A 12363-nucleotide genomic window follows, 5' to 3' on the forward strand; every position below is an offset into this window, starting at 1 on the left:
AACTAAGCAATTTAAAAAAATTTATATTATAATTATTTTATTAAAAATTTATTCAAAACAAAACATTTTGTAATTTTTTATACAAAAATTTTTTTTTCTTTGCTTTAAATGAAGACATTTATTAATGATCAACAAATACTTTCTCAATACTTTTTAAATGTGACAACGCCGGTTTTTCCACTGAGGTCTTCATATATATATATATATATATATATATATATATATATATATATATATATATATATATATATATATATATATATATATATATATATATATATATATATATATATACATATATATATATACATATATATATATATATATATATATATACATATATATATATATATATATATATATATATATATATATATATATATATATATATATATATATATATATATATATATATATATATATTGTGCATTATTACCAAGATAGTGTCACATTTCTTGTTGTAAAATTAACTTTTAAACAAATTTTTTCAATATTTTGTTTTTGGTTTCTTCGCTGTACTTTTTGGCAAGATTGCTAATTTGAATTCTTATATTTTCTCTATTTATTTTAAATCCAAAATGAGATGAAACTTTCCCACAAATTATTGAATAGGTTTCTGATCAAACGTCTAACAAAATTGTTTTTAAATAATAAATACTCATCAAACAATTGCAAAAAAGGTTATTTTTTTTTAAATTGTTTGGCATTTTGTTAGTAGAGTTGACCTAAAACCAATGGCATAAGACATAATTTCCCATAATAATATATACCGTGATTAACATGTCATTTTAACTTTAAACAGAAAATGTTGAACAGTTTGTGTTATCACAAATTAAAAAAGTATTTTAAGCTAGTTTTTTTTTTTTTTTTTAATCATCAAAAAAATTAACAAAATTTTTTAAATATAATTTTCCATCCACTGATAAATGTTTCCTTAAACAGAACTTAATTTTAAAACAAACTGTGACACTATGAAACCTAGCTAATATTTGCTACAATAATAATAAACTGTGACACTCTGAAACCTGGCTATTATTTGCTACAATAATAACAAAATGTGACACTCTGAAACCTGATATTTGCACTCTGAAACCTGGCCAATATTTGCTACAATAATAACAAAATGTGACACTCTGAAACCTGGCTAATATTTCCTACAATAATAACAAATTGTGGCACTCTGAAACCTGGCTAATATTTGCTACAATAATATAAAAAAATCCTTAAAACTGAAAGTTGGAAAAATGTAAAGTCTGACCCCCACTTTTAGTGGGGTATGCACTAATAAAAATGTAATTTTAACAATTAATTTTTTCATTTTTAAAAAAAAATATTTTGTCGCTATCTTACCAATGGTTAGCATGATGGCCATGGAAACTTTTATGAAAAGAAATTTTTTTTTTTTTTTGCTCTAGCAAATTCTGCGAATTGAAATCCACAACAATAAATTTATTACATTAATTAGTTTTATTGGACTTTTTAAATATTATTTTATTATTGGATCTGTGGTTATAGATATGTTTATCTTTCAAAAGGTTATATAATATATATAAAGACCATTATATTAACGGTACTGCATGTAGTTGAAAATGTTTTGGTTTGGATTATTCAGTAGAGGTTGTGCTGATCCTATCCACATTCATGAGCTTATCGACAAAAATACTTACAAGATATTATTAAAAATGCTATGCTGTTTCATGCTCATGACTCAATGACTTAAAGATGGATTTATTTTAGCAGGAAGACCCTAGTCAAAAAGTCCAATAGAAGTTCCTATAAGAATTTGGAACAAAAAATTTCAGATTTGAATCCCATTAAACACATAAGTTAAATGTGTTTATAGTTATCAAAGTTTTATCTTTTTTTTTTTTTTTTGCTCTAAAATTCTTTAGGTCTTATAGGACTTTTTGGCTAGGGTGTGACCCAAGAAATCTTAGTAAAGAATTTTTACAAGTCAGAAAAAAGTTTGATGAATGGAATGACCCTCTGAGAGTCCTGACTATAATATCAAGATTTTACTTGTTATCTCAAAGTATTTATTTGTTATTTGAGACCTCTTGCTTTTTGAAAGTGTTTACTTGTTTGCTGAGTTTGTTTTTTTTTTAATTTATTTATTTTTCTTTCTAACTTTTTAACAACTTAATTACTTATTATTCTGGATTATTACAAGCGTATTTTTATTAAGTGTACTACCTTTATATTCATTTATCATTACTACTTCTATGATATTTTGGTATCTATATTGGCATGATATTGTTGTTTATGTACTTGAATTACTTATTTTTCTTTTTTAAAACACTGTTTATTGTTTGTTTTTTATTACAGTTATATACTTATTGCTATTTTTTATTTTAATTATTGTTATATACTTAGTTGCTAATGTTTTATATTATGTATATAGCCACTGCATTAATATCTCTCATCTCTTTGAATTTATTATTATTTTACATTAATGTTTACAAGCTATATTTCATCTAACAAACTTCATTTTTTTCTGGGTCCATACTAAATATAATCAAATTGTTTTACACTCCTAATGTCTTATTATGTCATCTAAGAATATTTGTTTATATTACACTCCTAATATCTTATTATGTCATCTAAGAATCTTTGTTTATATTACACTCCTTATATCTTATTATGTCATCTAAGAATATTTGTTTATATTACACTCCTAATATCTTATAATGTCATCTAAGAATATTTCATTTGGCTCTCTATCTGACTTAAAGCTTGATCAAACACACAATCACATAAGAATACTAATTTACTATATTTTCTTGAGGCTAAAGTGTGATGTATAATTGATGTATACATCAAGTCCATAAAAAATAATTACAGATCTAAATAATTCCCAAGTTTCAATTTATTGTAAATACTATGACACCGTAGATTTCAATAAAAAAAATTAATCCTAATTTAGATTTTTATATTCATCTCAACATTGCTTTCTTACCATATCACATTGATGATCTCTGCAGTTTTATTAGCACTCTTAATACTTGTGGCAATAGGTATTACTGAGTCAAATTTATATGTAAATGATTCAAATATAACAAGCATATCTATAAATGGTTTTAACATTGAGCATTGCCCCACTGAGGCTAAAAAAGGGGTGCTCTTCTATATCTAAACTCTAATTTAAATTACATAATTCGCAACAATCTAAAGATCTACTCTTTCAAGTATCTTGAATCCATTTTTGCTGAATTTATAAAGTCTCACTTAAAAAATATAATAACTGGTTGCATATATCGACATCACTCTATGAATCAAGATGGTTTCACTACTAATTGTTTAACTCCACTATTAGATAAGTTGAGTATTGAAAAAAAAAAGTATTTTTCTGATGGGGGATTTCAATATGGGTATACTAAGATATAATGAATCGAATCTTATATCTAGCTATCTTGACTCACTTATTTCTTTTTTATTACACCCTGTTATAATTCCACCAACATACATAACAGCTAAATCACAGACACTTATTGATAACATTTTTATAAACTTCAATTCACCTGAACAAATCTCTGGCAGTCTTGCTATTATAATAATAATATCTGATCATATGGCTCAATCAGGAAATATCTTTTCCCAGATATATACAGAATTCTGTATATTTTTTTTAACTTTAAGTTTTTCGGAATATCCAAAACATTTTCAATACATGCAAGTTGAGTATATTTCTTGTAATACATTTGTTTTTTAAGCTTTTTGACTCATCACTCATAGAAAAAATTATGAAAAGTGTCAAAAAAAATTAGAAACAACTTAACTAAAAACAAAATTAAAAAGAAAATAAGAAAAAGAAATTCCTGATTTTTTCCGGATATTTTATCAAAACAATTTTTCAAATTTTTAAAATATGACTAGGATGATCTATGGGCTCAATTTATCTGGATTCCAAGGAAAATAAACCACCCTAAAAAAAGTATATCTTACAGGAAATGCTTCAAGAACTTTAACAAAAATATATTTATTGGAGATATTTCCAACATTAACTGGGATCTCTATATAAAAAAAAATGATGATGTAAATCAATCTATTAGTTTTCTTTTAAAGACTTGAAAACATATTGGACCAGCATGCTCCATACAAAAAACTACTAAGCAGCAAATCAAACTTAAATCAAAACCATGGATCACCAATGGGAGACTTAGATCTATTTCCATTAAAAACAGACTATATAAAAATTGCACAAAATGTAGAGATATTAGTACTAAAAATGAACTGTTTTCTAAATTTAAATTTTATAGAAACAGTATCAACAATCTATTAAAGTTTAGTAAAAAATCCTATTAGACAACCTATTTTAGTAAAAACTTTAACAATATTATGAATAATTAGAATGGGATAAAAAAAATCATTAATATAAAACCTTCCTACTATAGTTCAACTCTCAAACTTAAATTGAAAGAAAATATCATCACAGATCAAACTGATGTATGAAATATGTTAAACAACTTTTTTATTACTATCTAATGCAAACTTTAAAACAAAATCATACCTTCAACATCCAAATTTACTGAATATCTCAACTCTCCAAATTCTAATTCGTTTTTTATTGATCCTGTCACAGAGAATAAAATCTCTAGTCTTATCAAAACCACTCTTAGAACTAGAAAAAGCTTTTAAAAACTAGAAAAGGTCCTAATAGCCTTCCTACATTCCTTCTTAAACTTATTCCAGATATAATTTCTAAACCTCTCAGTATTATTATAAAAACTCATTTCAAAATGGTTTATTCCCAGATGCTTTCAAAGTTGCTGAAGTCATTCCAATATTTAAAAAAGGTACTAAAATGGATATATCTAACTACTGACCTATCTCTCTTCTTTCTAACCTAAGCAAACTCTTTTAAAAAACTATGGAGGCTCTATTGATTTTTGAATAAATTTAAGTGCCTTTGTAAACACCAGTATGGTTTTTTTGCTAATCATTCCACAACTCACTCACTTATTAAAATTACTGAGTCAATTAGAAAAGCTCTTAATGAATAAAACTTTGCATGTGGTGTCTTTGTAGATCTGTGAAAAGCTTTTGATACAGTAGATCATTCTATCCTAGTCAAGAAATCAGAGGAATACCTCTTAAATGGTTTACTTCCTATCTTCATAATCTACTCAAATAAATTGTTCCAATGGTCTCCCTTAAGGCTCAGTATTAGAACCACTATTTTTTCTTCTTTACATTGAAGACCTTAATAACTCAATTAAGTTTGCAACTCCTTACCACTTTGCTGATGGTACTAACTTGCTCATTATCAACAAATCTTACCAAATACATTAATCATGATCTTGCCAATCTAGTTTAGTGGCTTCGCTCAAATAAGCTTTCTCTCAACTGTAGCAAAACTGAACTAGTTATATACAAATCTAATAAAACAACAAACAATAAAAATTTAAACTTTAGATTGAGTGGCCAGAAAAATATTCTCGTAAACTCAATCAAATATCTTGGAGCTATAATTGATTCCAACCAATCATTTGTATCCCATCTTAAAGACTTAGCCATAAAGTTAGGCAGATCAAATGGAATGCTGGCTAAAGTTCGCCATTATGTCATTTTTGGCTCATATACGATATGCTTGTCAAATATGGGGACAATCTCAACAGCAAGCAGTTTTAAGGATATCCCATCTTCAAAACAAAGCTTTAAAAATAATATATTTTTAGAAATTCAATCCTAATGTGCTTAATCTTACTTCTAAGATCCTTAATCTTTGTGACCTTGTTCAATTCTTGAATTGCCAGTTTGTCTGGAATCACTAACACAAAAGCCTACCTCTTAACTTCAACAATTTCTTCCCATAAAAATGCAAATACCAATACTATCTTCGATCAATTGATAATCCGAATCTAGTAGTCTTAAAACATCGTTCTGTTACTTATGGATATAAGTCCATAAAAACCAAAGTATAAAATCTTGGAATAACCTTCCCTATGGCCTAAAAGCTCTCCATTTAATCTATGTCTTTAGGAGTAACTTATTCCATTCCTTCCTAATTAAATACAGTTAATAAATCCTAAGATATGTGTATCAGTGTATAAGTGTTTGTGATAAGCGCATATGAGTAAGTGTGAGTGTATATGTATGTAGGGGAAAGGCGCCTATGATGGCATACTTAACTTTGAAGCTTCATTATTCAGTATCCTGTAGACCATGAACAAAAGTTTTGATATGGATACATTCTTTGTTACATGTAGAACAATAATTACCCCAAGAGTTTTTACCAATTTTATTTTTATATTAGTTATTTTTATTTAAAAAAAAAAAAGCACAAGTATGCCATCATAGACAACTACTGCTCCTATGATGGCATAGGGGAGGATGGGGCTTGTTAGCATCAAGGGTAACTTGACAATTTAATTTGACCTTAGAGTCTTCCCTCAGAAATGCCAATGTGTAATCATCCTAATTAACTCTTTCGTGCTATACAGCAGCAGTGTAGAATTTCGCGCATGCGCATAAGAGATATTGCGTTTTATGTGTTTTTTGAACTAAAAATTTTTTAGTGAAGTAAAAATTCCTTTTTACTTCCCTAACAAATATGTTGTTTTTATGAAAGAAAAAAGGTTTTCTCAACTCGTCAATATTGCAACACACCTAACTCGTCAGTATGCCATCATAGGAAGAAGTCATCATTTTCATTTAAACAAGCTATGTCTGCCTTGTTCAAAAGATAAAATTAAAATAAGTATTTTACTAAATCCACAAAACTTGGAAATTAAAGGCATGAAAATTTCATTTCTGCACAGTTGATAATAAAATCAATCTTAAATATTGAAAGGGATTAAAAATACAACAGCACATCCCAAAATCGATTTTTGTTAATTATAAAAGCAAAATTTGTGAATAAGAGACGTATTTTTACTAAAATTATTGTAAAGTCAGTATAAACATGTTGGTCAAATCACTTTTTTGCCATAACCAATATTTATGAAAATATGACTGGTATGCCATCATTGGCGCTATGCCATCATAGGCGCCTTTCCCCTATATTTATATGTATCCATGGATGTGTATTTGTGTATGTGTATGTTTGTATATATTTGTATGTGTATATATATATATGTATACATATACATATACACACACATGTATGTGTATTTATGTATATATGTGTGTGTTTGTGTGTGTATATATATATATATATATATGAGTATATGTATATAATATACACACATACATATATATACTCTTAAACATAAATAATATTATCATATGTGTGTATATGTATTTATGTTTGTATATGTGTATGTATGTATGTGTTTACGTATGTGTATGTATTTGTATGTACATGTGTGTATATACATATATTTGTGTGTATGTAATATATGAATCTATATATATGTGTGTATATTATGTATGTATACAATTATTGTATACATACCTGTATTGAATACAGGGGGATATAAGTATATGTTTTTATATGTATTTGTGAACATAAGTGTGTGTGTTTGTATGTATGTATTTGTATGTGTCTATGTATGTCACTAATATTAAATTTTTATTATTTTTATTTTTATCATTTTATTTTTATTATTGTATTGTTATTATTGTTACTACTACCACTTTTATTATTGATAGTAGTAGTATTTTTACTATTTCAACTTTTAATGTTCGTTTGTTACTGCTCTGGATGATTAATGTTACTATTAGCATTAATAATATATTTATCAGCTTTTATTTGCAAGATTTTTACTTAAGATTAGTATATTTACTATTTGTAAACTTCCTTGAATGTAACAACTATTTCAGAATATATGAATTGATTGAATGATTGATTGATTTTAAGATTAGATAGCTTTTAAGATTAGATAGCTTTGAAGATTAGATAGCTTTGAAGATTAGATAGCTTTGAAGATTAGATAGCTTTTAAGATTAGATAGCTTTGAAGATTAGATAGCTTTTAAGATTAGATAGCTTTGAAGATTTTTTAAAACTAGATTTTGTTAAAGCTTATTTGTTTTTAAATATGAAATCAATATTTTCACATTCCATTAAATATGATGAAATTTTTAATTCAGCAATTATGTCCATTTATTAAGGATTGAATTAAGAGATTGTAAATTGTAATATCTGGAAAAATATCTGGTCTTCAAAATTTTAGTTTATGCAAAACCATGTACTTTGTTTTCATTGGGCAAAGTAACTTAAATTTGTTAGCAAAAAAGTCATGAACATCTAAACAAAACAATAAATTTATGACAACAAAAGTAAAAACACTATGTCCACTAAAAAGTAATAATACTATAACACTGTTACTTTTCTAATGCACTTATAGCTTACATTTATAATTTATTGTTTGTTTAAACAACACTCAATCAAGGTATTATGAATAAAAGTTTATTTAAATTAGTAATACTAAATTTTAATTGAAGTAGAAATGCTTCTAGAAATAATAAAATGGATATTTAAATAATAATAAAAACTTTAGTAACTTTTAAAAATATATTAGTACTCTATAAACAGTTTAGCATTTCTAAACTGTTATGAATGGTCCAGAAAAATGCGTGTTAATTTTTTCAATTTTTTTTTTTTTTTTCAAAACCATAAACTTTGTTTGTAAATACTTTTAAAAACAACTTTGTTTTTAAATATTTTTTAAAACAAAGTTAACGGTTTTGCATGAACCAAAATTTTGAAGTCCAGATATTTTTCCAGATACTAAAAACCACTTAATTCAACCCTTGTTTATACTCTTGTTTTACTTTAGAACACTGCTGTATATTACATATATTTTTTTATTTGATATAGTCAACATATTTATTTTACATAATAAAAATAGCTTGTGGTCTTCCAATAATAATAAATAAATTTGCAATAATAATAAAAGTAACTTTGCATTATATGGACAGGAGTATGTCCAACTTTCATTTTTGGCCTTTTTTTTTTTTTTTTTAAACATATTTACGCTCAAGGATGTTAGAAAACAATATAAAAGTACATTTTACAACTTAAAAATAATTTTGAACTCTAAAAAAAAAATATATATATATATATATAAATTTCTATAAATATATATATAAATTACCTGAAAACTATAATGCCAAGCTGATCGAGCTTGGATTTTTTAATAGATAATCCATAAGACACTTCGATTCGTTGGTGTAAAAATCTAAACACGATCAGATTGGCGTGGACATGGGCCAAAAGATATCAAAGTAGTGCATACTCCTTTTACTTTGAGTTTTTTTGTATTCGATTTATATTATTCTAGTTGCTTGATTGAATATGATAACAGAAGATTCTTTGATGCATCCTTTCTAATATCAATAAATGATTTTTATTTTGTCTTTAAAGGTGTGTAATTTTGTTCAACAAATTTTCTTATATGTTTAAATATTGACATGGAAAAAAAAAACTATTGTTATATATACTGTATGCTTAAATATATTTTATAATAAAAACAACAAAGTTATTATTGAACTTTAAATTTTTTTATTGAGGAAAGCAAAATAGTATCTTTACTCTTAAAATTTAAGTTTCCTTTTTGCAGCTTAAGTAGTACTAAGTTAAAGTAAGAAATCTTTAAATTTAAAATAAGTTTTTTTTTCTTAGAGTTTTTAGTTTTTATTTTAATTTTATTTTAGTTTTTATCTTAAATTTTTAAAAATAAATAGTTTTCATTGTTTTTTCTTGTTTTTTGATTAAAAGTAAAAATAAAATCATATAGTATTAGCTTTAGTTATTAATTAGTTGTTATACATATGTATAGAAACTAGTTAGTAGTGATGTATCAATAAAAAAGGCTGATTGTGGCTAATAATAAGGTTTAATGTGTGTTATAAAGGTAATATATTAATTTTAGGTATTTTAGGTATATTTGCATATATAAGTTGTCTATGCACCAGTAGTGGTTTGGTCTATTATTTAATGTCAATGCCTTGGCCAATGGCAATTAATCAGCTTAACTATCAGCCAATAATTGGTGGATTAACTGGCTATAGTTAAGCCAATTAATTGCTATTGGTTGAGGCATCAACATTAGCTAATAGGCCAAACCACTACTAGTGCATAGGCGCAACTAATATATGCAAATTTCATACCTAATATTGATATATTGCCTTTATATACATACATTGAACCCTATTAATAGCCGCAATCGGCCTTTATCATCGGTACATCACTACTAATTAGTGATTCAAAAACTGTGAAAGTGGAAAAAGTGTAAATACTATTTTCCATTCCTGAGTTTGCAATAAAAAATAGTTCAAAAATAACTCTATGTTGTTTTATTATAAAATATTATAACTATTATATCTATTGTTATACTTTATTATAATTCATTGTTAATAATAAAATTAAGAATAAATGATAAAAAATTATTAATTAAAATGAAAACTTGTTTCTTTGTTCAGTGGCCTCAAAAAAAAAAAAAATGAATAGCCTACTTGACTGTAGTGGTCCCTGACCTTAAGAAGGTAAATAAAGTGAAGAAAAGAAAACTTTTGTTGTTATGTTTAATTTGTCTAATAATTAGCATTAATCGTACATCAATAGTAATTGTTGATTTTGTTTTAGTGGTCCTTTCTGTGCATTACCCATTGGAGCAACCAATATTAGTTATGCAATCTATTTACAATATCCAAAGTAAAAGTGTACACACATTTTCTCTCACTGATTTAAGTTTCTGTCCTCAAATGGAAACAAATGATATTTTGGAAAACATCAAGTATGTCTTTTTTGTATTAAATAATTTTATAATAACAAAATTGAAATATAAAATTCATGTTTTTATGACCATGCAGATGAGGAATATTTTTTAATACATTTTTAATGTTATGGAATGAAAATTTATTTTTTAATTTAACTATTTTTTTATTTCCTTATTCAATAAAATCTTTGGATTTTTTGTTTCAAGTAAATTCAATCAAAATGTAATCTAACTGACAATGTTTTAGAACAAAAGGTAAATTAGAATCTGATGGAGCCAATTAAGTTCAAGAAAAAAATACCCATTTACCACCAAAAAAACCTGCCAAAACGTTTTCGTTAATATAATTATTTTGAAGAGCACAAACTTTCATTCTAGTGTCATTACATAACCCAGTTTTGAGATCTAAATTTCATAGTTAAACTTTTTAAGTAAAATTTCAAGTGAAGTAAAAAGCCAGCTTAATAGAACTAGTAGAATTTAACAACAAAAATAACAGCAGTCACCTGAATAAAATTAAGAGACTCATAAAGAGTACTGAGCTCAAAAATTTAAAGATGTGAGAAATATGTACACACAAAGTTGTGTGATTGTGACTGGAAGTTGGGAGTTATTAATTATATAATAACAGTAGTTATTTTGTAACCAGGAAGTTACATTAATTACATTAGATTTAAAAAATTTTGATTATGAGAAAAATTCTTTAGGATTAGTATAATTTTAGTTTGGTCATTTGTTTTTATATTTTTTTAAAAGGTACTTATTTTCATGTCTGCATTTAGAATTTATTTCAGATTTTTTGTTTAGTAAATTTTTTTGATCCTAATAAGTAATAATTTCAAACTTTTCTTGTAAACATAGTATACATTTTTTAGAAATGTTATTTTAGGCAGGCACAGTTTTTAGAATAGACCAGTTTAATTCAAAATTAATGTTTTTTTCTATTTATTTGCCAATTAGTTGCCAAGTATAATTTGACAGCATAGTCTTTTTTGAGTATTTTTTAAACGCTCTGTTAAAAAAAATTGTAATTATAAAGTGTGTACACAAAATAAATGTGAAAGAGTAAACATGTCATTTTTTTAGTGGTTGTATTAATATATTTTTAATTGTTTGTATTTTGTTCGCAACAAGTAGCACTTTCAAAAATAAATGTTTTAGTTGACCCATTAAACTTAAAATAAGTTTTAAAAATGAAAATGATTTTCTCATAGTTTTGCTGTAAAATTTTGAAATAAACTTGTTTTTCAAGATTTAAAATCATAAAAAGTGTATAATCATTCTGAAATTCAGAAAAAAGTGCAAGAACCAGTTGAGGAAAGTTGTATGACAATTATATTTCTAAAAATTTCTAAATTATTGAAGATGATGAAACTTATATGAAGTATGATCATTAGCAAATTCCTAGTGTTGTCTATCATAAAGATGTAGAGGAGAAGCAGATAAGAAATTTAAATACACAAAACACGATAATTTTACCTAAAAAGCCTTGATTTGGCAAGGTATTTGTGGGTATAACAAAAAATCAGCACCCTATATTTCTGGTTTGACACTTTCTGGTAAAATATGTTACAGAGTGTTTAAAAAAACATCTTCCATAACTAAATCAAATGATTATAAACATGTGTTCTGACCTGATTTATTATCAAGTCATTATAGCAAACTGCCTATATGATGGTATAAACAAAATGAGGTGAAATTTG

At 25.5% G+C, this 12363-nt stretch overlaps 1 protein-coding gene across 4 annotated transcripts in view; it reads left to right on the forward strand.

Annotated features, from left to right (window-relative positions):
• LOC105849422 (BRISC and BRCA1-A complex member 2) overlaps positions 1-12363 on the forward strand; it is a 74448-nt gene that overhangs the window by 58304 nt on the left and 3781 nt on the right. For 3 of the 4 annotated variants that reach the window (XM_065804528.1, XM_065804527.1, XM_065804526.1), the window contains 2 exons: positions 9224-9306; positions 10528-10678. The exons of the other annotated variant lie outside the window; for it this stretch is intronic. In XM_065804528.1, coding sequence (XP_065660600.1) covers positions 9224-9306; positions 10528-10678 — 234 coding nt within the window. The remainder of the gene's footprint in view (positions 1-9223; positions 9307-10527; positions 10679-12363) is intronic. 4 annotated transcript variants of the gene reach the window in all.

This window comes from Hydra vulgaris, chromosome 09 (genome assembly GCF_038396675.1).
Source record: "Hydra vulgaris chromosome 09, alternate assembly HydraT2T_AEP".
Classification (NCBI taxonomy): Eukaryota; Metazoa; Cnidaria; class Hydrozoa; order Anthoathecata; family Hydridae; genus Hydra; species Hydra vulgaris.